The sequence below is a fragment of the Varroa jacobsoni genome, unplaced genomic scaffold (assembly GCF_002532875.2).
Source record: "Varroa jacobsoni isolate VJ856 unplaced genomic scaffold, vjacob_1.0 scaffold_787, whole genome shotgun sequence".
Taxonomy (NCBI): Eukaryota; Metazoa; Arthropoda; class Arachnida; order Mesostigmata; family Varroidae; genus Varroa; species Varroa jacobsoni.
Window position 1 is genome coordinate 103,240 of NW_019213689.1, and position 23,928 is coordinate 127,167.

General features: G+C 41.9%; 1 protein-coding gene and 1 long non-coding RNA gene across 11 annotated transcripts in view; one reads left to right on the plus strand and one right to left on the minus strand.

The window, feature by feature from the left end:
- The window catches only part of LOC111263725 (uncharacterized), a 28,973-nt gene extending 12,358 nt beyond the window's left edge, over nt 1-16,615 (minus strand). The window contains exon 1 of the long non-coding RNA XR_015312439.1: nt 16,549-16,615. This is a non-coding gene — a long non-coding RNA (uncharacterized LOC111263725). The remainder of the gene's footprint in view (nt 1-16,548) is intronic.
- LOC111263721 (sphingosine kinase 2) lies at nt 83-23,928 on the plus strand. 10 transcript variants are annotated; one of them, XR_015312433.1, is made up of 13 exons: nt 11,620-11,666; nt 12,543-12,685; nt 13,527-13,715; nt 15,660-15,831; nt 16,228-16,343; nt 17,782-17,943; nt 18,180-18,390; nt 19,207-19,430; nt 19,565-19,871; nt 21,336-21,424; nt 21,633-22,168; nt 22,369-22,561; nt 23,240-23,928. XR_015312433.1 is itself a non-coding variant. In XM_086969766.1 (13 exons), exons 1-12 carry the CDS (start codon nt 11,635-11,637, stop codon nt 22,414-22,416), a joined length of 2,229 nt encoding a protein of 742 aa, XP_086825892.1. In that variant the 5' UTR covers nt 11,620-11,634; the 3' UTR covers nt 22,417-22,450; nt 23,240-23,928. The 10 variants fall into 10 exon arrangements, 9 of the variants coding, with proteins under 9 accessions (XP_086825895.1, XP_022694803.1, XP_086825897.1 ...); XM_086969766.1 differs by having other exon boundaries at nt 22,369-22,450; XM_022839066.2 differs by having other exon boundaries at nt 22,369-23,928.

Sequence of the window (23,928 nt, forward strand, 5' to 3'; positions counted from 1 at the left end):
CCCGCTCACCAGCCCACTCCCTTTCTCGTATTCATGGGACTTCTTATAGCTTCGCTTGCTCCTGGGTTCTTGCCTTAGTCATGCTCCGTTTGCTGTTGCCTGCGGGGTACAAACACGGCGACCGAATATTCAACAAATAGCATCGCTTCGCTTGTAGCAATAGCACTACGAGTCGCGGGGGCAAGCGCGGGTGCCGCTAGCAACGGCACTGTCGTAACAGGATTGTATAGCAATGGTGACGGTATGAAGTAAAGGAAGTGAGTTGGTCAACCAGGCAGTCTAAGTGAGTGAGCCAGCCAGCGTACGCGATTGATGAAGTAGAATGCTGATGGGGCAAAGGCGAACTGAACAAGTCACCCCAATATTCAGCGCTTGTTATGGCCGTACCCCCAAAAACGTATCACCGTTAGCGAAATGGATAGATCGCGCCAGCCTTTAAAAGGTTGGCTATCACATTTAACTATTGTAGTCTTCGTGGCACCTCTAAAAGGCAGTGAATACCCCTAGATGTGTAACTATTTTATAACAGTATTGTATGTCTGTATGTTCGTGGCTTTCTAGGGATACGATAGCTGGCACAATAACACTAGTAGGCAAAGCCTTGCAACGCGAGAAAGGCCAAACAAATAACGAACGGATAGCGCCCACGGGGCAGACGGCGACGGTAACTAAGATCTGCACAGAGGGATGAGCGTTAGTCAGCTGGTCGAACGCTCGATGCGGCAGCAGTGGCAAGACTGATGATCTTAGCACATAAATAACAGCAGCGGCAATTCAATCGGCTGCTAGAAGTGTGTCAAGAAAAAAAAAAAGTACTTTTCTTATGGACTGTTTTTTTGTCCGGTTCATTGGCGACTCTTTCAGGAGTGAGTGATTAAGCTGTATCGTTTGTGATTTATGCAGCAGTGATTGCTGCTACTGTGTACATCCAATGTACAACAGCACATCAGTTTTTGCTGCCAAAAAATTGGACGACAGTTCAGCTCGTAACGCCGTGATTTAGAGAATGCTAGTGGTGCATTAGAAAAACTGTTTGACGCACACATGTTTGTGTTTCTATTTATTATGGTATAGATAGATTAATCGTCACTGGATCTCATCAGTGTCTCCCTTGGTGCTATCATTGACGAATTAATAGTTCAAGTGTTCAACAGCTGTGCCTACGCCATCGAAATCACAGCCGGTATGGTATTCATTTGATTCATAGAAATGGCTCTAGCACTTCAATTGCATACAAGCGTAGGAGAGGTACGAAAATATTGCAGTCTTCATCTTCGCAGCTTGTGGTTCGTCATGGCGAAGTGTAAATGCATCATGTAGACTTATGCTACTCCATCTATTACAGACTGAAGTCAGTCTTGCTATGCTTTTTCTTTGACGAAAGTTCCAGTCACAGTATCTGTGCTGACACGGGTGTGCGTGCTTTCTAGTTATAGCAGGAACAGCTGTTGTTAATGGGCGCACAGTAATGATGTAGTGCACCACGTGTTTCATAGCGAAGTTTGTCTGTCGCTAACACGCACCTCCCCGTAATGCCTACTTTGTTTCATCATAGTTGCCTCCACTATTCCATGCTGCAGATCTGTTCTGCTTTGTTCGAGCTATCAGACGAGCGGCCCGTCGTTATCTGAACGCGGTTCATGACTCCCCTGTCTAATAAATTCGATTTATCCTATGGTTCGTCCAGGAGTCGTAGACGGAAATATACGAGTCGCTAATCCATTTGGTGTAACTTCGTTGAAAAAATGTTGACCCTGTCACTCTACAGCACCGTGTCTCAGAGGTAAACGTACCTGATCCGAATGATCAAAATGGCTAAAAGACGAGATTGACGAAACGGAAGAATGCATAGGATTTTGGATCTTATTATGGTCGAAGTATTGTAATAGGCAGCATCACTAGAGCTCTTAAACTCATGGATAGATGGGCTTGGTTTTTACTTTACAAGCTGTACTGCTATAGGACTCATGCCTTCTTTAGCCTGTGACCACGCTTTAAATTATATCGGCCTTCTGTTTAATTGTTCTCGTGAAAGGCGACTGTAAGATGAAGCCGAGGACGTTCATAGTGGAATTGACCGAAATGATAACGGTTGCGAGGTAGGGGGTCAGGCTTTCAAGAGCCCTATCGATGCATGGTGATGATCTCTGGCTTTTTCCGTAGCGCATATCTAGCAGTTGTGACACCTTCTGAGTGAACGGAATAGCTTGAATTTCAGAATAGTTAAAGCTCGCCTTGCACCGAGCAATACGCAGCCATAGTGACATCTAGACAGAAATGTTATGGATGACGGAAAATGCTGTGTTTACGTCAATACGTAACAGAGAAAGTAGTGGCGGCTCCAAGAGATGTACCTAAGACCAAATCTCCACTCGATGCTAGGGGCCATGATGTGGGTTTGATGGGCTGGAGAGGATCTTATACCCTCGAAAATGCTTAAGAAAGACAAGATGGTCAACAAAAATACGCTCATGGCTCAGTTGATCAGCCGATTGAATAAGGCTATCCAACAGCAGCCACCCGATAGAAGAAGAGTCACCTTCTTCCACAGCAATGCATGGCCACTACACATTACAAGGACCGCGGAAGCTGCCCCGCAAGCGCCAATGGGGTTCTTTTGTATCCATCACATTCTCAAGACATCTTGTAATTCTAGCACAAGCAGTGTATACATGGCAATGAAAAGAATCTTAAAAATTGGCCTGGCGAAATGTTCAGCATCCGATCTGAGAAGTTCTGGTAAGAAGAAATATGTCATCCGGTTGAAAGTTGGATGAAAACACGTAATAAATTAATACGTTGCTAAGATTGTTTATCGGTCGAGCAAGTTGTGCAACTATGTAATATAGTATTATCCTATTTCCCATATAAACATGTACCTTACACAGGGCAATCAATACTGAAGAGACTTATCACAGTAATGATTATAAATATTTAGTTAGCTCATTACTAGGTACGATAGTTTATCACTAATTGAGGTAGCTGAAATCTGGTCGGAAAAAAAAAGCCAAGTAAACGATAACAGCAGCAAGACGTGTTTTTTTTTTTTATAAATGGGAGCAATGTCGGGCAACGGTTAGAGGTGAAACCACGACGCTCTAGCTTTTGTTATTAGTTGTATGATATTTGTAACTTGATGTGCACTCCAGACTACAATGGCGCTTGCACCTGCACCATATTACTATTTTTTTTTACGCGACTTCTGCGCCGTTGTATGCATTGCCTTAAGCCTTTTCCAATTGAAACACGAACATCAAATCCCCTACGAGCTGTTTTTTTTTTAAGAGCAGAGCACTTAGCTATAAAGTATCGACAGACGACTGGTCCTATAATTGTTTGGCGACTTAGAAACATGGCACCTGTAATAGCGAAGGAAATAAAAAAAAATTGCGATAGAATACAGACAAACCGAAGGCGACCTGAATAGCAGCAAAACAGCCTGCAATATGGGCCTGGATCGTATCATACTTCGGTGCGCGCACGCAGAAGGAGGGATCACGGTGTCAACTTCTATTATAGGTATCTATCTTAATTTACAAATGCTTTAAGAATAGGAGAATAATAATAATAATAATAATAATATAGTTTCTGTTTTATTAGCTTCGCCGAAAAAATACGTTTGCTAGCCCTCTAAAATAGTGAAAACTGTTTCGTTTCTACAATGCAAATTGGCCTACGCTTTTTGGCCGCTCGTTCAAAACGGTCCTATTCGCTATGATCGTTCAATGGACGCCATGTCTTTTTTGTAGATAGTTCTCAGCAAATTCAATAGGTGAATGCGGTTTACGGGTGGAAGGCCCTGGCAACAAGGGGTAAATTCACGAAGAGTCACAAACAATGATCGACTTGAAATTCAAGTACTGAGTAATATTTATGGACAGAGCTTAAGTTCTCTTCAATATTTATCTTCTCCTTGAAGCTCAAACACAATGGTCTTATTCTAACACGTTTTCATCTCATTCTTAGATTCATGTGCGTCATAGATTAACTGACAATCTGGTTGGCTTCGCAGCTGTTATGTTCCCGTCTCTGGCACATTTTGCTTTAGCTAGCCAAGCAGTAAATAGTCGACGGCTTTCCACGATTGCCTGCGCGATTCGCACACGTTTCGTTGTTATCGGGGCGCTGCAAGCGGCACACGCTTTCAGTTGTGCGCGCGCAGGACGCCGACAAAAGCGGCAACGATTTGGTGACAAAACGTTTCAGACGCTAGGGCGGGGAGTTGACTCCGTTCGGGGCAAGAAAAAATACGTGCGAAACCGTTGATCACTGTCAAATATTCCCGATAATTTGCTTCTAACCTACCTCCATCATTGTAAAATCTCAACGGAAGTGGTAGAAAAACCGCTGTGAACACAAGCGATGGCAAGTTATTCGCTGTTTTCGATGGAGGCATGTAAAATAGAAAGCAATGTCATTGACACCGCTATACGTATACCCTAGCCGAACCAATAGTGGAATCTAAAAAGTATCAAGTGGCAACAGAATTACAAGAACTGGAAGGGGACATTTTAACTGTAGTCAGCCGCTAAACTCGAACTGTTAATGAATAGCTGATAAAGATATGGCTAGTATGACTGATACGGAAGAACCCGATTGGAGTGCCTAGAAGCTGACTTGATGCGTCGCGGTCTACAGGCCTCTAGCAGAATTTTAGCAGCGAATTGCGTACTCGGGGACAATTGCTCTTAGTGTGGTACCTGTATAAAGTTCAGAACCACAAATCTCCGCCAAACTATTGCAACATGATAGACTTGAGCACTGCGGTGACGTCTGCACGCTATATACGTCGCGATAATTTCAGATTACATGCCATGTAAAGGAGACCCATACCGGAATCAGTTTATTCCGCGTATCGTTCCGTTAACATTCGGTCGATCCCTAATCATTCTTGGTTAAAGCTGCAAACCACTAACGGCGGAGGAACCGTTGGTGATTAAACCATGAAACAATGAGTTTGTAGCTGATCTGCCTTCGATGATATAGCAAATGGTGGGAGAGCCTCTGATTCAAATTCGACCAGTTGATAATAAAAGTTTGAAAGCATCAGCGTGCCTCTAAACGTGGTAAGGTAGAGAATGAGCAGTGTCGCACAAACCAGCTAAATGAAGTCTCTATGGATGACTTGTTCATAACCGACTTAAGATGTGCTCTGTTATTATACAGTGATTTTTATGGAAAAGTTAACTAATCATTATAATGACACGCAGGTTTATCATTCTTGTTCATCGTATATTCCGTAGCCGCAGTAGAGTTTAATTTTCACGCTTGCAACGTATTCACGGAGCAAACCCGCCATTTTCAAAGTGCGCAGCTAGCACATCCTGTATAGGCCGTCTTCGGCCTTTGAAATCATTGTTCCGGCACCTCTGCCAGAGTTGATGATAAGTGAATGAGGTGTGGAGACGGCGTGCAGGACACAGGATTAGGATAAAGTAACGAAACAACGAACGACTTTCGCCTTAAACCTCATGAGTGATGTACTACACTATGATTTATAGCTGATAGTTGCTTAGGAAATGCCATTGATATTATAGTTTGAACTATTTGTGAAAAAGCCAATGGCCAAACTTCGCATGGAGATTAAGCTTCATGTTTTACATGACGACTAAACATAAATCGTATGTTTCAAAGAAAACCATTTACCGTGCGTTGGGCTGCAATGGTCCTTTACGTTCGATAGTATTGGGAAGTCGAACAAAACTTCGATAAGTAAAGTATCTCTGTCCTCTATATGAATGTCTACATACGCGTTTGGTTTAGAGTCATCTATGCGAACGAATGACATATAATATTCTGTAGATTATGATCTACTTATTAAAAGCGTTGAAGCAAGTGGTTGTCTAGATATCTAGCGTAAAAAGAGCTATTCAATCTATGTCAAATCTCCCTTATCAACTCTGGCTTCGCACCGTCTGGGCTAGAACAGATAGTATTTGGCTTGGTATACCACTTTATATATTAAATATTAAAATGACTAAATAAAAAAGGAAGGCCCCTCGAACTTGAGCCTAACCTCAATTTAGATCACCCTAATTTGATCCCTTTCGAATATCTATTAAACATAGAGCTAATATAACAAAAATGACAGAGGTCACTTATCACACTAAGAGTAGAAAACGAACAGAAGCTTATAATTAATTAAATAATTTAACAAGATTGCTCCAATGAACGCAGTAATACTGTGGTACCTTGCTTAGTTTTAATTCGGCCAAAAAGTAGTTCGCGTCTCGATCATTTTACGATAAGTAAAGTTAAAAACAGACAGTCAGCCAGTGAGCTTCGTCGCGTATCTAGCTGCCAGGTAGTGGTAACAAGGTTTATGATTTTACCGACTTTTTTCGTCGCAAAAACAGTAAGGGTTACAAAACAAGCCAGTTCAGTCTTAACCAGTCAACACCTTTGTTGTTACTTCGTGGGTTGCTTAGACGACGTCAGCTTAGTCAGAAACGACTGAATATAAGCTAGCTTCTGCTAAGATCTCTAGATGCAGTCATAGCAATAGATCAAAAGCATATGGATCATAAGGTAATTGGACCTTCATTGTGTCCAGTTAGAACGTGTTACAATCCGGACACCGAGATGTCGCTACGGAGAACATCTAGCATGATTAGTTATAGCACTCGTTGTAAGAAAACAACAAACGTTAGCGTTATATGCTCACTAAATCTCAATTCGAAGAAAAAGTTCGAAGAGGCTTTTAGACTTTTAGTACCTAAAATAGGCAAACAAGCAGTATAACTAAAAATGATGACTACTTAGTAAATTTTATACCGTGACCAGGATGTGTAAAGTAGATGAATGATTGGTGAAGGCCAAATACATTTGCGATAGACGTCCGCAAACTCGGTAAAAAAAGAATGCGATACCCAAGGGCAAAGAGCGCCGAAGACACTTGGCATGAAGAGCACCAGGTAAATATACGTTATTTCTACCTACTGCAGTACTAACTAGTACGCAGCTCATATAATCACTACCTTTAGATTGTAATTGCGGTGTTTTTTCCCTGTTCAGCAAAACAATATGAGTACGTTATTGTTGACGAAGGCCCAGTGGCATTGGCTGGCCTGGCGACGTTCATAATCATTTGCTACGTACGCTCTAGCACCTGGACGTCATCATCTGCGATGTCATGCAGCAAATTGCATGGAAAACGGTAATATGCACTATAAGAAAATCGATGCAGAAGATGAGCGTCACAATTCGAAGTGTTAGAAGCGTGTCGCTTGTTATTCGTAGTAAATTATTCTACGCAGCGAAACCTAAATTTTAAGTTAAGCGTTAACTTTGCTGATGAAGTTAGACAAACAAAACGAATTTGTTTCACTGTAAAATCGTGTGACTATAACAAATCTCTCTCATAATGCTAAAGGCAACGATTGTCTTGGTACCATCTTCTTCAATTCATTGGACTCATCGTTCTTTGATTTGGATCGTATCAGTTTAGCAAAGCTGTCCTCCCTTGTCGGTTACTGTGAACTTTCACCTTCTGCTCTTGCTTCGCGAAGCCGGTGAGGGCACTCGGTAAGGAGAACGATTCTGTAGGCGAGGGCGGCCTATAGTAGGTTTTTTCATGTGTAAGACTCACTCCGGTGACGTTAGACTGACTAGCGTCACACTGCCCAGATTACTCTGAGCACCGCTATAGATCTGCCCTTCTGTTACTATTGTGTTCAGCGTTGCTGGCAATTATGGCGACAGCAGTTTGTGTAGCGAAATGGCCGCTGAGACCACTTCGAGTGTTGACAGTTTGAACGTTCTTAACGGTCCGTTCCTCACGTAGGCAAGCATTGATAGCATAGAGCTTCTTGACAGTGTGTAGCAACCAGCTAAATCAGCAAGAATAAGACATCGGATTGAAAATTAGATTTGCGTAGGCGGCGCAGGAAGCACGGTGGTACAGGTCTCAGATGCGGCACGAAACTGCCTGCCTTACACACAGCAGTAGAGTTCGATAAACGGTACGTTCCAATGATTGAGGTCTACACACTGCTAGCGCTGTTCAACGGTTTCTAAAGTGCTGTGCTTTGATAATGAGCTGGCTGCATGTCGACAAAATGAGAGCGTCCTGAACTTAAAGAACGAACCATATGGCTATTCCAGCTAGACACTAGCTCTAAATGAATGAATAATGTCGATTCGAACCCCTTTTCTATAAACATCTATTACGAAAGCCCCATTACGTCTGCTTTGCCCGGAGCAATCCCCGCGCTCAGCGTCGTACAGAATCACGATGAAGATTCGTCTAGCGCGAGAATGGCGGCCCTGTCCACGCCAGAACTTCCAGCCGAGAGCGTCACTGCAAAAGATCTCGCGCTTCATCACCCGAACCGGTGAGATAACAGTCGTACATTAGCGATTGTCTAATACCATATTGTTGCCACGGAGCGATAGAATCGATAGCCATGAACGTATATCTCAACAATGAACTTCAATGTCTGTCCTTTGTGTCTAGCGTAAGCGTTGAAGTCGATCGAACCTTACCTGTGTGCATTACTCACTAAACGAAACCTAGATCCCACTTCATCCTGATCGCAGACTTCGTTAAAGTAGATCTAATAAATGTGGTGTCTGTGATACCACAGCTCGTTATGTGAAGATAACACAGTAATTTGATGATGAAATTCGTCGAGTGTGGGGCGACCAACGAATGATCGGGCAGCTTAAATTAGGTATCCGTTAGTGGTTCGTGCTATTCAATTGAATGTTAAAAAATGTATTTGTCTTCATTAGAGAGCGTTATTAAGGCATAACTAAATGCAGCGTGTCTAACTATACGGCTCCAATCTGACTATGCCGTTTGTCGACAATCAGTGACCGTAAACGTTACGACCAGCGGGGTTTTCCTCTTCCGTTTGACGGAGGCCGTCGTTGGTTGGCAAGGTGCCGCTTCAGCAGGCCATTTGACGTTTAATGTCGGGAAAACACTCTGTAATAGACATATCGATAGTTTTATACGAGCAATTCATGAATAGTTAACCGAAACAGAAGCTGCTAAGTAAGGACGACGATTGCTACTCATCATATTCCAATTCCAGAAAAAAGAGAAGTGTGCCAGGGTGGGATGAAACGGCGAGCGAGTACACGATTGTTTCCTTTTGTACGTTTAGCGTAGGCCAGTACTGTCAACGTCGGTTGGACAACACATCTTAATTCTAGTCATCTATGTCTATGCTGTTCTATGTCAAATGTCGTTTCGGAAATTTACCCGAAGTTTTCTGAACCGTAAGAGCTAACGCTGTATAGGATAAGCATTACACAGAGTACGTTGTCTTCTTCGAAAATACTGATTCAAATGGCCGTCTCTGTCCTCTGGACGCATTGACCTCCGAATACTTAAATGAAACTAGTGCAAAATAAGCATCGCCTCGCTGACATAATTGGCCTAACTACATACAAATAGAATAATGGTGAAGACGAGAGGTATAGCAACCAATTCACTTGGCCTACAGGACCATCCTTTATTATTCAGTAAAATAGCACCGGCTTGGCCGAGTCTATAACAGCTGAAAAACTATCTAGCTATGTTATATTAATCTTTTCTTTGTAGGATAAATAAGGATAGATTGCGGCATTAGGAGACAATGTACTCACTAGTGTCTGTACGGAATACGTTTCTGATCGAAGTAACATCCCGTAAATGTGTATGTAGTAAACACAAACGTTTACCGGTCGATAACCATTTAATCAGCTCTTGTCTATGGGAGCATAGTTTATTGGAGTTATTCTCAGTAAATATTCTTTCACATACGGATTGGTATGTAAGATTATGTATCTATTACTGGTCTCTATTGAATGATATGCCATTGAAACAATTTTCCATTATTTACGATGGATTGCTTTATGGCACCTGTAAACGAGAAATAAACAAATATGTTAGCATCATTGTTTTTTTTTTCTCAAGGGATTGATACACCGGACCGAGATTTCTTTGTCAGTTGTCAAAGATCGTCCTATAACCCGAGCTAGAATGGCATCAGTCTAATGAAGGACAGAATTTTCCGTGGCACATACAGAGGCATCGTCTTCGTTCGGGATCCGGCAGTTCTAACTTGTAGCGATTAGCGTAACGTTGTTTTCAGTTAGTCGATTAGACATGTCCCTGAATAAAATCGATGGGATCGTTTTGCGCATCTCTGTTGCGGATAATCTCCCGGACAGGTGCGAGCATTCAAGTTTCGTCTAAACATACGGCAACAGGAAAACGATAGTGGAAAACTGAAATGCCCAGTGAAAACAAACGTAATGGTCTCCTTACGTTACCTATATCTAGTCTAGTCATAATTTTCTATACAATTTCCTACCAGCTACGAGTCAGATCGATCTTTTATTAAGCGATAAACGTATTGCCAGAACAAGTACTCGTCGTTAGTCTCAGATGACGGGACTACCAATCTAGTATTAACCGATGACTATACTTCGATCTGAGTCAAATACGCATCCCGGATCTTCAAGATCATGACAACGAATGAGAGTTTTCCTCCCGGTTCTCTAAGCACACAGTCATTTACCAGCGAGCCAAACGTATGTTCAAAGTATTTTACTATTGTACTGTCACCTGTTACGCATTAAGGACGCTGTAGCTATCGATATTGCAGATAGCCTGATTGGAATATTCGCCTGTCAAGTGTTCGACTGACTCATTTGACAGAAGATTAAGCCTAGCAAGTACAAGATTGATCGATTACTGTCTTCGTAGAAGCTTCACAATCTATCAGTTATCACCGGTTAGCGCCCCACTCCAGCTGGACCTTGCCTTAGCATTTGCAATCATTCAACTCGGTACGCTCAGCTAATTTGCCCTACCTGCGATAATACTAGCACTAGTTCATATTCCTTAGGTGGAATGTTTAAACACGTTCCGGGCATAGCTGCTGGCATTCTGGCGCCTACTACGATTTCTGCCTCGTGATCGTTTTGGCTGTAGGAGTAGATGAAGCCTGAGCGCTACGTCTATGATGCGATGGAAACTATCAGAGTCATTTCGATTCGAGTAACGAAGGCGAAGTTATCGATTTCCGCAGAAGGCCAGTTGTTTTTATGAGGTTCGAGAAAGACCCGCACGATTCTGACATGAACCGATAGTCGTTATAATAAGGCATTTGATATTCTTACAGAGCGCCCTTTTTGTATCATGGAAAAATAAAATATCCGCCAAATTACATATCGTACCAGCGAATGTTGCCACTTTCTGAGAATATCGCTTACCAGTTCCATATGGTCGGCTAAATGAAAATGGTCGAATGGGGACGTTTTGTTTGCCGAAACAAAATGGCCGACTCCGTATGTGTGTGTGTGTATAGTTGAATGTAGATGTGGCACTATTGAAGAACCAGTCATTGAGCACAGATCATACCAACACTAATGCCTATCAGCCGTTAATTATATGAGCTAGCTAATGATGGAACTCGACGGTTCACAATCGCATTGGCATGAACGGACCATACCGGATGTTACGGAAAGCAAAATTTCAATAGAATAAATGTTTACCTCGTAGATTTTGTCGATTGTTTGTGTTTTTTTTTTTTGTCGCTAATTATTGAAACAACGAAGACGTGCTAGGCCTATAGAATACAAACGCAGGCCGATATTATCTAGCGGCTAAGAATTAAATTTTGTGCTATAGACTGAAACATGATCGGTAAAATTACGCAGACGTACGGCCAGTAAGTAGCCCCAGTGGCATTACACGTTCGAATGATAGGACCGAAAATTTGGCCGTATTGTATTTCGTGTGAAAGTTTCAAAGGTAACTTTGTAGGGACATTTTCCGGTACGATGAAGGGATGTCGATTATCGGAACACGAGATACCACAAGGTAGTGACAAGCTTGATAATTAGCAAGGTGTGGCTACGTTGGATGAGTTCGCGGCATGTAACTTGTATTTCTATAGACGTGAGAAGCACGGGTAGGTCGCTGATAGCAGAGTCAGACGATTTCAGTAGTTTCAATTGTCTGATCTACGATTGTCGATAGACGGCAAGCTACACCGGTTATCCGGCCCGACGGCAGAACTGCGTAGGCATTTTTATTTCCGTGTAAATTCTCGCTAGTTTAACGGTACTCGTTCGTATCGAAACAGTAAAACGTGACTTTTCCTATTGTACAACACTATCCAATTAAACAAATTTTATGCAATATCACACAATGTTGAAATATATGCAACATATTACCTTAAAAAGGGCCAAACTAAACGCGTGAGAAGTCTGTAAATTGAAAACAAGCTGGCAAGTACCACCAATTTATTATCAAGGCTGTCGAGAGGGCCACACTATAGATCTGGCAACGTGAATAATTTTGGCTCAGCTTGGCATACCAGCCAAACTGTATGGGTTCCTAAATAACATGTTTATTTTTGCAGTTACATTTGCAGTTACAGTTGTTGACGTCTCGATGTAATCTGGTACGTATTTCCTACATATAGGTAACAAACTTGCGACGTATAGTTGATGTAGGATCTTCTAAAAAAAAAAGAGGGTATCGGCGCACGGCCCATTAACATCACGTATCCCGTTATCCAACCAGGTCGCTGATCTTTCAGATGGATGTCCTTCATTTTTCGACCTATAGATGCTCTTTTGGAGATAATCCTATCGGTCATGGACAGCCTGGACTGCGTGGGTGAGATGATCGCTGGACAATTAGATCCTCACGGTCGGACACTTTTTTCATTTTTTGTACTACGTGAGATCATTTACAGTTAACTGTTTTCATGTAAATATGTTGTTGCACGAACAATTATGCGACACATACGATTATTCATACGCTATTCTATAATTTTGAGCCTTAAGGCCCATATTAATGAGCAACATCTAACCTTGCAAGTGAGTTGGCTAATAAACAAGCCCGTTAAAAAGGTAATGTAGCCTCAGCCTTAAGCATTGGGAACATTGTATATTGATCTCGTTTTCCAAACGTCTAAGATATTCCAGAATTATGTTTATTCAGTTGAACATATGCCGCAGTAGTTTTCCCGCCGAAAGACTCAGCTGCGGCGTATCTTTGTCCAAACTTGTTGCGGCCGAAAGCAGTAACAGGCCATGTTTGTCAACAGATTCGAATTGGTACCACTGACTACCTTTTTAGCTCCGAGATCACAGTAGACTTTCGAACGATAGTACTCTGGCCTAGGCGCAATTTAAAATTTCAGCAAGTTCTGCGTCTTCAACACGTTCGATTTATACGATCTATGAGAAGTGACGGGGAAAGGTTAAGTAAGTTTTGCGGATCCGATCAATATAGGGGTTCTAGCACACCACGTTGTCTACCTTGGTTCAACTTTTGAAGTAAACCTTTCATCGGCTTATTTTGAAAAGCTTTAGTAGTGCGCTTAGAAACCTCTCTGAAGTTTATCGTGACATGCAAAAAGAATCTGACCGTGTAGATTCATTACGTTATCGTATCGTTGAGCATTTGATTTATTTGTTGATTTATAGAGATTTACTGAAGACTGATAGGTTTTGTTGGGGTGTCTAACGAGATGGGTGAGTAAACCGATCCGTTCCTTTCTACGATTGGATTTCAGAGGAGGAGGAGACTGCCAACGACCCAATGGGTGGCAGCAGTACCCAGAACGGCGCCCCTGGGACAGGCGCGCCCAGTGCAGCGAAACCTCGCGTGATTCTTGACGGGTGTTATTATCGGTATCCGAACACAACGAGCCTCCGGTATCAACTACAGCTCTACGAGAACGAGTTCGTCTTTCAAGCAAAAGGTTCGATTTCAAAGTTTTTTTTTTTTCGGATCATCGTAAAGTACGTGCATTGTATTTTAATCGCTGGATTCGATGGAGACATACCAAACCGACGACTTTGTAAGAATTTGGCAAGGTCAAACTTATCATTTGCTCTGCTATATATTTGATTCATAGCATTAAACCTAGTTATAGCCGATTCTAGATTTGACCAAGCAAACCTTTCTACAGTCCACCGGCCTTCAGTTGGAGCTCTCGCGGACCTAAGAGGGCGAAAGTTATTTTATAGGTTTCCGAAATAAGTTCCGAGAAATTGCGGAACCAGTACGTAAAATCTTGTGGAAGTCACATAATGCAGCTTACTGGAGAAAAATCACGCTTGAAAAGCAAACGACTTGGGTGTAAAGAATTGTACAAAACTGAATGGTTCTAAATGTTCTTAAATAGACGAAACGGAACATTTGATTCGCGTGCTTACACAAGTTAGCACAAGGTGCGATGCACAAGTTACAAAAGGCGCTTAACTTCGCTGTCTATACAACAACACCACTTCGGCCTAGGGTGTTTGGTTAACATCACGACGAAAAGCGATTGTAACGCCAATTTTAGTACTTCAGTGCGTCGAAGCAGGTCAGTCCATCAGGCCAAATCAGACCATTCTTTATGCTATAAACATCTGAAACATTTTACAGCAGACATTTTATCGCCATCTATAAGCAGCTTTGATGATCGCAAGAAGTCCTGAGTATAAAAATGACAAAAAAAAATACAGAAATACGTACTATGCCGTGAAATTTCCTAGAAAATCATTAGGCCCATCTCAGCGATAGTAGTAAATGTCATACAATACAACTCTACGCGCTAATCTAAAAAAGCGCAACAGATAAATATTGAACTTTAATAAGCTGGTAAGTAGATGCGCCATCGAGGCTTTTAAATAAATCTTAACCACCACTCTCCGCTGTCCCAGATATATAAATAAAGCAATATTTTGACGAAAAAATGAGTCGCTTGTATGTTCACGCTACTGAGGATCGCTTCTAACCTCTGTCCACTCTAACGAAAATACAATGAGATTGCTGCTTCACGCAGGTGAAGTTTCATAACAGTCTGATCCAAGCTTGGGTTTTACGGTGAGATCAAGTGGATGCATTGGGCATTCTGCGATTGTGCCCAGGTGGGGCAACAAGTGTACGTAGTTTTTCGTGTAAAAAAATGAAAACCAATCGTGGATGTTGCACAACGTCCACGGATCAAACACTAAGTGAAAGTCAAGTGAATAGATAGAAGACGTACTCGAATCATTCAAAGACGATCGTCATCCTCAAGACGAGGGACGGTGATAATGAAGGAAAACATAGTGCTCTTTGTGGTTTCTGTCGGCCGTCGGAGAACTCGCCACCCGCTTGCACCGTCAGTTAGCAAGCCAATTAAGAAGTCGCGAATATGTTCGACGCAAGAGACCAGAACCGTTGCGCAAGAAGTCCCGGGTTGTCCCTCAGTGAGGTGTGAACTCGTATGCGTAATGAAAACTATGTATGCGTTACCTAAACCCGTTGTGCTCGTCGGACCTAGTCGTCAGCGACCTCTTCCTATTCCTAGAATGAAATGAAGGTCTGTAGGGGGAGAGTTTTGACGAAGAGTCAAAATATCAAAATTAAAGATATGATAGGAAAGTCGCTGATCGAGCTGCTTTGACGATCCAATTTGGAAAAGTTTTGAAAAAAGGCGGTGACAAGGGCATTTGCATATCGGCAGAGATTTCTTCGACGAGGATAACTTGAATAAAAACCATTAAATAAAAACTTTCAATCTGTAACCGTATTAAATTTTGGTTGCGAAAATCGAATACGATCCAATTGCGAGAATGTCACTGAGCACCTAAAAGCTCTAAAACCAGACACAGAACTAAAGTACACAGACGGCGTGAATAATACTTTGAATCTTGCCTCTGCGCCACTGTAGGGAAGACGACAAGAATAAAAATGGAAGATGTCATTGGCTGTCACGTAATGCGGCTGAGCACGGCATCTTGTTCCGCGAATGAGCATTCCGCGTTCTTCTGCATCTACGCTTACCATTTAGCTTCAGGCAAAGGACTAAAGGGCGCCAGTGGCCTGACACGACAAAGACACACGTAAGTATTAGATGGCATGTCCATAGAAAAAGTCGCGCTTTAAAGGTTTGCTCCTTTCTCTGCCTAGATCGCGTTCGTCACCAGTATATTTGCCATTATGGTATAGAACAACGTCGTATAACTGTCAGACTCCTAGCATCAACAAATGCAAAAATAATTGATTCCACAGTTGGCAAAATATTTTCTTCAAGAGTAGAAATTGAGATCGCTAAAATAGAGCCTAAACAAATAAAGGCCTTCCAAAATTAAGGATGTAAATATGTTTACATCGTATAGGTTTTTTATCCTGCTAGTAGTTGTTTGTCCTCTTGTGGATGGCATTTGTCCTTACTTGATGATTATTTCCAATTTTTATTTTGTACATTTGTTCTCTTTATCTTAAACACACGTATACAGGTATGTGTTTGAGGTGGACGTGTGTGCCACATACGAGAATAATCTTCGTGCTGCCAGGAAATGGCAGAGTGCCTGTTTGTGGATTCTTCGAGGATACCGTTTCGAAACGAATCAAGGTAAGTTGTTATCAATGTTCGAGTTTAGCGTGCTCAAGCTTTTTTTTTTTTTTCTTATCTTCCCTGTGACTTGTCGAGAGTTGTTGAGACGATACAGTTTGGTCAGTCACGCTATCAAACGTGCAGTTTACGCGACAGATAGCTTCTTACTTTACCTTGCCATAAGATTGTAACTAGTACATCGGAAATTGCGTATGCCACTTACCTGCCAAAGACGATTTCATTACGATTATGTTTCTACACACCCATTGACTTTTCTTAACTTGGTCGTTTCTCTCAGATGTGTTTTTCTGCATATTAGATATTGGTCCAAAAGCGTAGATGTAGATCCATTTCTCTTCGATCATTGTTACTAGTCATGTAACCAGCATCATTGTTGCAACACGCATTTCGTCTCTATGGACGATCCGCCGGTAGTCGCGTCTAGGGTTTTCGTCGTCGTCGTCGTCGTCGTCGTCGTCGTCGTCGTCGTCGTCGTCGTCGTCGTCGTTGTTGTTGTTGTTGTTGTTGTTGTTGTTGTTAGGACAGCTATTCCTGTGTATACTTTTAGCTACGGCTATCCGCACCATTTAGCCTAAATCGGCCGACAGCGGCAGCATTAGCACGTAGATTGCTGCTGTAACCGTTATTCGTAGTCGTCGTTGTCGAAGTATGGATAGCGCGTTATGAGTACATTGACGCGATGCGCGATTTGGGCAAAAGGTAAACAAACTGGAAGCAACCGGCTGCCACATATCGATCGACCTATAGAAAAACACAGATATGAATACGACGCCATCGCCGCGCGAGCAGACCGCCGCCCTACTACCAGCGCCATCCTACAAGCGGTCACATACGCTAACAATATGATTTAGACGCATGTGCTGGCATGTGGAAGTATTTCGAAAGTATCAATCTGTCGATTTCATTTAATAACGCTACCAACAATAGAAAGTCAGGGAGAGGGGGGCAGTGAGCTTGAATGAATACAACAGCAACGAACGGGAGACTGGTTTGTATATTTAGGTTTTGAAACGTAAATTTCATTCGTGATCGCTCGGCAGAGCAGAGGCGGCATGAAAAGTAAAGGGCAAAAGAAGACTGACGAAGTAATAGCCGCTCTAAGTAGATCTGAATGGATTTATAGATGTAAGTTGAATTTGCAAAGCTGCTGCTTGCTAATTAGTTTTTTTTGCATCTGCTAATGTCTAACGGTCCAGTTAAATATTGTCTATTGTTTGATAGTGCGTCCTGAAATAGCAAATACTGAGTTTTATAACGCTACGTTCGTTCTTATTGAATCCGATCGGTGTTGTATTTTACTATGCGGCATGTGGTAACCCAATGGTGAGTTGGGAGGGGGAAAAAAGGGACTTAACCAATAACCAGATAACCTTTGCAAGCTTGACGAAGAGGCAGCGGAATACCGCTTACCGTTTTGCGCTTTGACTCTTTATAGATACTGGAGACATTATTGTTCCCGAGTCATTACCCGCACAGCGGCGCTATCTCTGTCTCGTTAATCCAAAATCAGGACCAGGTCGTAGTCTCGAGATCTTTCTAGACCGTGTGCGACCCGTTCTTTCCGAAGCTGACATCTCTTACCTGATGCTCGTTACCGGTACGTGAACTTCATCTCTATTTGCTTCACCAAATGTGTGCACTATTCGAAATACGGACAGCCGTATCGTGATAGTGATCAGGACTGATCAAACGACTACGCAACGTCCACTAAAAAACTTGAATCAGAGCGTTTATGATTCGATCTAGTTTTGTGGAATAGCTAGCACTACTACGAGCCTACCCCTGTGCATTTATCGGTTATTATTATTATTATTAACGCTATGTAATCTTCAGAGCGGTTCAACCACGCTCGTGAGTTCGTACGAAACCTGGAACTGAATCAGTGGAGCGGAATTATTATCGTATCAGGAGATGGACTCTTACATGAAGTGTACAACGGTCTCATGGAACGACCTGATGCTGACCAGGCCATCAGAATACCAGTTGGAATTATACCCGGAGGCTCCGGAAATGGTCTAGCCAGGTCTATCTGCCACGCTTCTGGGTATGCTGTTTACTCAACGTGCGCTAGCAAATATAATGTATGGATAAGAAATACTGCCTAATAAATATTAAATATTTAATAAATATTAAATATATATAAACTAAAATAAAGCAAATATAGCTTTTTTGTGTGTTCTGTTTATCTGTTATAAACAGAGTAGATAAAGTAGGCTATTATGTAATAGCTTACGTTATTTATACAGGTTGTGTATCGTAAACAAGCCGGTCTAATACCTGAACGCGATGCGTAAACATGTAACGATACTGCCTGTTGCATTTAACATTACATTGAGTACTTGTGTAAACCAGTGTTTCATTATTGCTTAAATCGGCTGTATTTCAATGTCTTTTACTAACGCTCTTTATTCTAATTTAAATCTATCGACCGCTTTTTCGTTGTTACATTGTTATGTCAGCGTTCTTGAGTAGTCTGTCGCGTCTATGATTTAGGGTGACTTGAAGCCCACAGTACAGCCCGCAGCCTGCACTAAGAGTAGGGTACTGTCCTATTTACCTTATTATAGAGCCTCAGCAACTCCAGACTCAACGAGATCGTCCTAGATATTGCCTGAATTAGGAAAAAAAGCAAATTTGAAGAAGAACGGTCCTAACGGCTCCGTTGGTCATACCTGATCGTGGATCGGAGCTATGATTATATATAGCCTTGTAGATACTTAGGCATTAGGAAATAACCGTGGCATTTGATTTGCTAATCACTTCCTTGTAATAAGTGTGACAGATCTTTTTCACTCGTGCTTACCGACAACCGATGAAAATTGCGCCGCGTTTAACCTTTGGCACGCCGTTTCTTTTCCAGGGAACCATACCTCTCCGACCCAGTCCTTGCCTGTACGCTGAGTTGCGTAAAGGGACGTGTACAACCATTGGACCTGTGCAAGATTGATATGCCTAAGAAGGAGCCAATCTATTCGTTCCTTTCGTATGGCTGGGGTATCATGAGCGACATCGACATCGAATCTGAGAAGCTTCGCTCTTTTGGGGAGATTCGTTTTACACTTTGGGCATTATGGCGGATTTTTAGTAAGAGTTGTTTCATTGCAAATTAACTAGTTGGTCATGTTTTATGTGAAATCATTACAATTTGTAGCATAGAAAGTTTGTTACTCACCGGATAACATAGAGGGCTAATAACGTGACACACACTTTACCACTAGGTCTTCGAACGTACTCGGGGAGGGTTTCCTATCTTCCCGCCACGGAGCAACGACTCCGACACGTGCCAGTGATCAAGAAGAGTTCGGTGCCTGCTGGAGAGGTTCCAAATAGTGAGACGATACAACCCGAACAAAAATGTATCATAGACGAAGAACCAATTAGTGATGAGCCATTAGCGTCGCCATCTTTGACCAGCCCTACGTTGAATAGCAAACAAACGAAATTAGCTGGAGCTGGATTTCGTAGTTTTGCGTCGGGAATTCCAAACGATAACTTTGTCGATACGGAGCAGGTTAACGAGTCCAGGTGGGTCTGAGATAAATAGTAAAGTAGCAACCCGTTGCGTGTATTCGAAGAAACCTCCTTTTTGCTAAAAATAGCCAATACTCATTTTTTATCGATTTTAATCGAGGAACTAAATTTTCTTGTATTTGGCTGTCGTTGCCGGTTTTTAACTGCATCGTGTTTATCTGCTCCAACCTGAGTAAACACTGAAAGTAGTTTATGTTAGTAGAAGAACCGTGGCTGTCTGCAGACACTCAAAGCAAGCGCATCGATGCACCATCCCCCGTCTGGTAAATAATGTCAAAGACAATCAATTTAGAAGGATGGGCAACGTCATTTTTCTGCCTCAACCTGGGTGGGGCACTCGGGGTGCGCTGTCTCGACAGCCCTTTCAGAATCAATCTCAACGTGAATAACAAGTTCTAACGAGGCGTGAATATGCGTAGCTGATAACTTTATTGTGTTCGAAATTAATTTTTTCAGAAAAATTCAAGATACAAATAATTAGCAGATGCAATTTAGTAGTTTCTATTAGCACAAGCTTATTGAGTAACGTCAGTCAACAGTTACTGATCTCTCGCTCGCTCGCTCCCCCCCCCCTCTCTCTCTCTCTCTCTCTATCTATCTATCTATCTATCTATCTATCTATCTCCCTCTCTCTTTCTCCCTCTCTTTCTCCCTCTCTCTCTCTCTCTCTCTCTCTTTCAGAGATGAGAGCACTGGCTGAGATTGGCGAAAATACGTTGTTATTGAGAAATTGAATTATGCAACAGCATAGAAGAAGCCACTATGTCCTTTTTCACTGTACGGCCTATTCTAGAAATTTATTAATACGAAAAACATTTTTAAAGAGCCTTACCGGTCTATAGCGTAGTAATCAATAGCATACGGTATAGCTAGTTGGCGACAAGGCTTTGTCGGCCTTGTAGTCACTTAGACACATGGCCTGAATCAGTAAAAACGAAATCGAACAGTGACATTAGCTTTTTTCAGATTTAAGTCCATTGTTAATTATTTCCATGCCTTAAAGAGGACGATAGATGGCGTCGCTTATCCTAAGATTATCTATTGATAACGAGATCAGGCGTGATTAGATTACATGTTGAGAAGCTTGTTGGCTTAATATATAAATTCTTAAGAGAAGTATGCCAAAATATTGTTCCGCCATACTGACTTTAAGCTTTGTTCTTATTTATCTTAGAAATCATAGAAGTGGGGCCAGGACGACGCAATCAATGGGAATTGATAATAATCCTTTTGAGATTACAAATAGATAGTTTACGTGTATGATCTGGTCTATTTAAGCTAACATAGTTAAAATATTGAAAAAAAGATGGGATTGTTCTATACATATTATGAAAGTTAGTGTCGCAGAACTTCTGGGAAGGATTGAGCATTGTTTGAAATTTGACAACATTTACAACGATTATTATTGCCGTTATATTCTGACCATTGAAAGCTTATAAAATAACGTTTTCATTTCAGAGTACTTCGATCTCGAAGTGTTTTTGAGAACATCAGTAAGGAAATTACGGGAAATGGACCACTGAAGCGGGTCGAAGACGACGGAATTAGTGAGATACAAATCTAACCACTTCTCTGTTAACGATTCGATCAACAGCAAACAAGCATTCATGCAGGGACTTCACTTTTTTTTTTCTTTTTATAGGCTAATAATAGGCACTCTTCTCAAATTTCCCATTTAAATTCCTAAATATTATATTAACAAACAGAGCCTATCGTTCTTATACAGATGAAATTTGTTTCTTCGCCTGATTTTAGATCGCTGCAAAAATTTGGTAGAGCACGTAACGGTATCTGAGTTACGGCATGCGCCACCGCCAAAAAATCGAATCTTCAAGGGCAAAGGCTCCAAGGCTGAAGACGACGATAAGGACAGCATCGATCAAAGTGTGGCAGCAGATGTCAATGGAAATGCTCCTAGTAGGGACACGGAGCAAGCGGAAAACAGCGAGCCGCAAGACACTTTTCCCGGTGTCGATGATCCTCTGCCCCCTTCGTGGCAGGTTGAGGAAGGGCGCTTCGTTATCATCTACAGTTCGCTTGTCAGTCATCTCGGCACCAAACTGTTCTTTGCGCCGCAGGCCCGACTTGACGACGGTGTCTGCTGGCTGATGATGATCAAGGGGGAAGCATCACGACGACAGATTGCCTCATTCTTTATTAATCAAGAAGTGGGCAGACATGTTGACCTACCCTGGGTGCGGCTTCTGCCCGTCAGAGCATTTCGAGTTGAAAGCTTCGACGATAGCATTATGACAATCGATGGCGAAGTGGTCGATACAAACTCAGTACAAGTACGTGTTTTACCGAAAAAAGCTCGCATACTTAGTTTTTAAGTTGAACTTAGAAGAGAATATCGAAGCAAAGATCCGGGCCGAGTGTGTCGCCGCACTTGATAAATCAAGCCAGTGATAAATGTGCACAAAAGGGGCAAATTTGTTGCGAATAAACAAGTCGAGTAAAAATATTTATAAAGTTCTCATGGATATTCTAGGACTCGATGGGCAAGCCGCAGCTAACACACCGATACAATTTTGTATAATAGATGACGGTTAGCGATCGTGCACTTACCACGCGTAAGTAACGGAACAGTCGAGTGTTCGCGGATATAGATGCGGAAATTGTATTTCTATATGATCATTTTATAGAACAATGCTAATGCGGAAGCGCATGAAGACGTGCTACAAGTAAGTTGTGTGTAGAAATAGGCACTAGTATGCCCATATAATCTGATAGGAGTAAAATTCAGTGAAGCCGACAAAGTACAATGTGAGAAGCTAGTGCGGCGGCGACATAAATCTCGCATTTTACTTTGTCTTGCTACTATAATTATCTGCTGAATTTAAGCACAGTGCTATAGCGGCTAAACGTAAAAGCTATTGAGAATGGTTAAGTCCACTGGCCATCTTGGTATCACGCAAAAAAAGGGGGAATGGGATAAAATGTAAGGTTGCGACGTGACGTTTTTGTTATATTGAGTTGTGTCAAGGAAAAAAAAGTTTCTCTGACACCTCATGATTTAACACATGAATAAAACCAACAATAGCAAAGGCCAGCACGGGGCTCGATTGCCTCAGTCTTCTGTGATGTTCGCTGTCTTCAGAATCACTCAAGTAGCCTTATGTTGAAAGCCTCACAATGTGTTTCTGTATCGCTGACGAAATAAGTAATCTGTAACGCTAGCTTTGTCGTACTAAATCGCTTATAAGTAAACCGCTAAGAAGGCAGACCAATTGCAGAATGGCTACGGTAAAGGGACCCAAAATATGCTCATATCTGAAGGATGTAAAAACAGAAATCACTTTTTCTAATAACGTAAGTTGGGCTAACTCTTTTTAAAAACATCACCTCCCTATTTACTTTAGCTAGCTGTTGTATACAGCGAAAGTGGGTCGATATTTGACTGCATTGAATGTCTATGAGGCGGTGCCTGGAAGGAGACAAGTGCCTTAGAGGAGTGCCGGCAACGAAGGAAATTCATGGAGCAACGCAGTCAGATCATGGTAACCAGGTGTTCCGTTTACTTTTCTAAACGGTGCTCAGGTGGTAGCCAAGAGGAGGGAAAGTTTTACAGCATAAATGTAAAAAGTAAAGGAAAAATAAGAGGAAAACGTTACAGAGTGCATCGCTGTTGTATTGCATTGCTAACGAACGAATCTTCGTTTCATAAATGTTTATAGTGTCTTCGCACAGTTATTGGGAGTAAGTTTTCTAATTTAGAATGATAATATTCGTTGTATGTTGGGGCCAACGACTATATCTAGGAATCAAATAAGCCGCAAGCCGTTGCGTTTATAATAAGAACATTGCTTCTCAACGCAATTTTCGTCCCAAACCGACGGCATAAACAGTAGCTTGTTTCTATTAAACAAAGTCTTTACAGTTGATTGCCAGTAGTAAAATTGCCATTATATATTTCATTAATGAGTATACCCCGTGGCCTTTTGCTAGTTACCTCTAATGTTACCTAGCGATACGCGTAACACAGCAACTTCGAGCTTATGCTGAATCCTTTTGTAAATATACAATAGATTTATGTGCACAGGTAATAAAA

Bases quoted from the DNA above. Each gene is read 5' to 3' on its own strand.
- LOC111263721 (XM_022839066.2), top strand. From the start codon at position 11,635: ATGATCGGTAAAATTACGCAGACGTACGGCCA. The intron at 17,944-18,179 runs GTACGTGAACTT...TGTAATCTTCAG, and splicing joins TTACCTGATGCTCGTTACCG to AGCGGTTCAACCACGCTCGT. The intron at 19,872-21,335 runs GTGGGTCTGAGA...TTTTCATTTCAG, and splicing joins GAGCAGGTTAACGAGTCCAG to AGTACTTCGATCTCGAAGTG.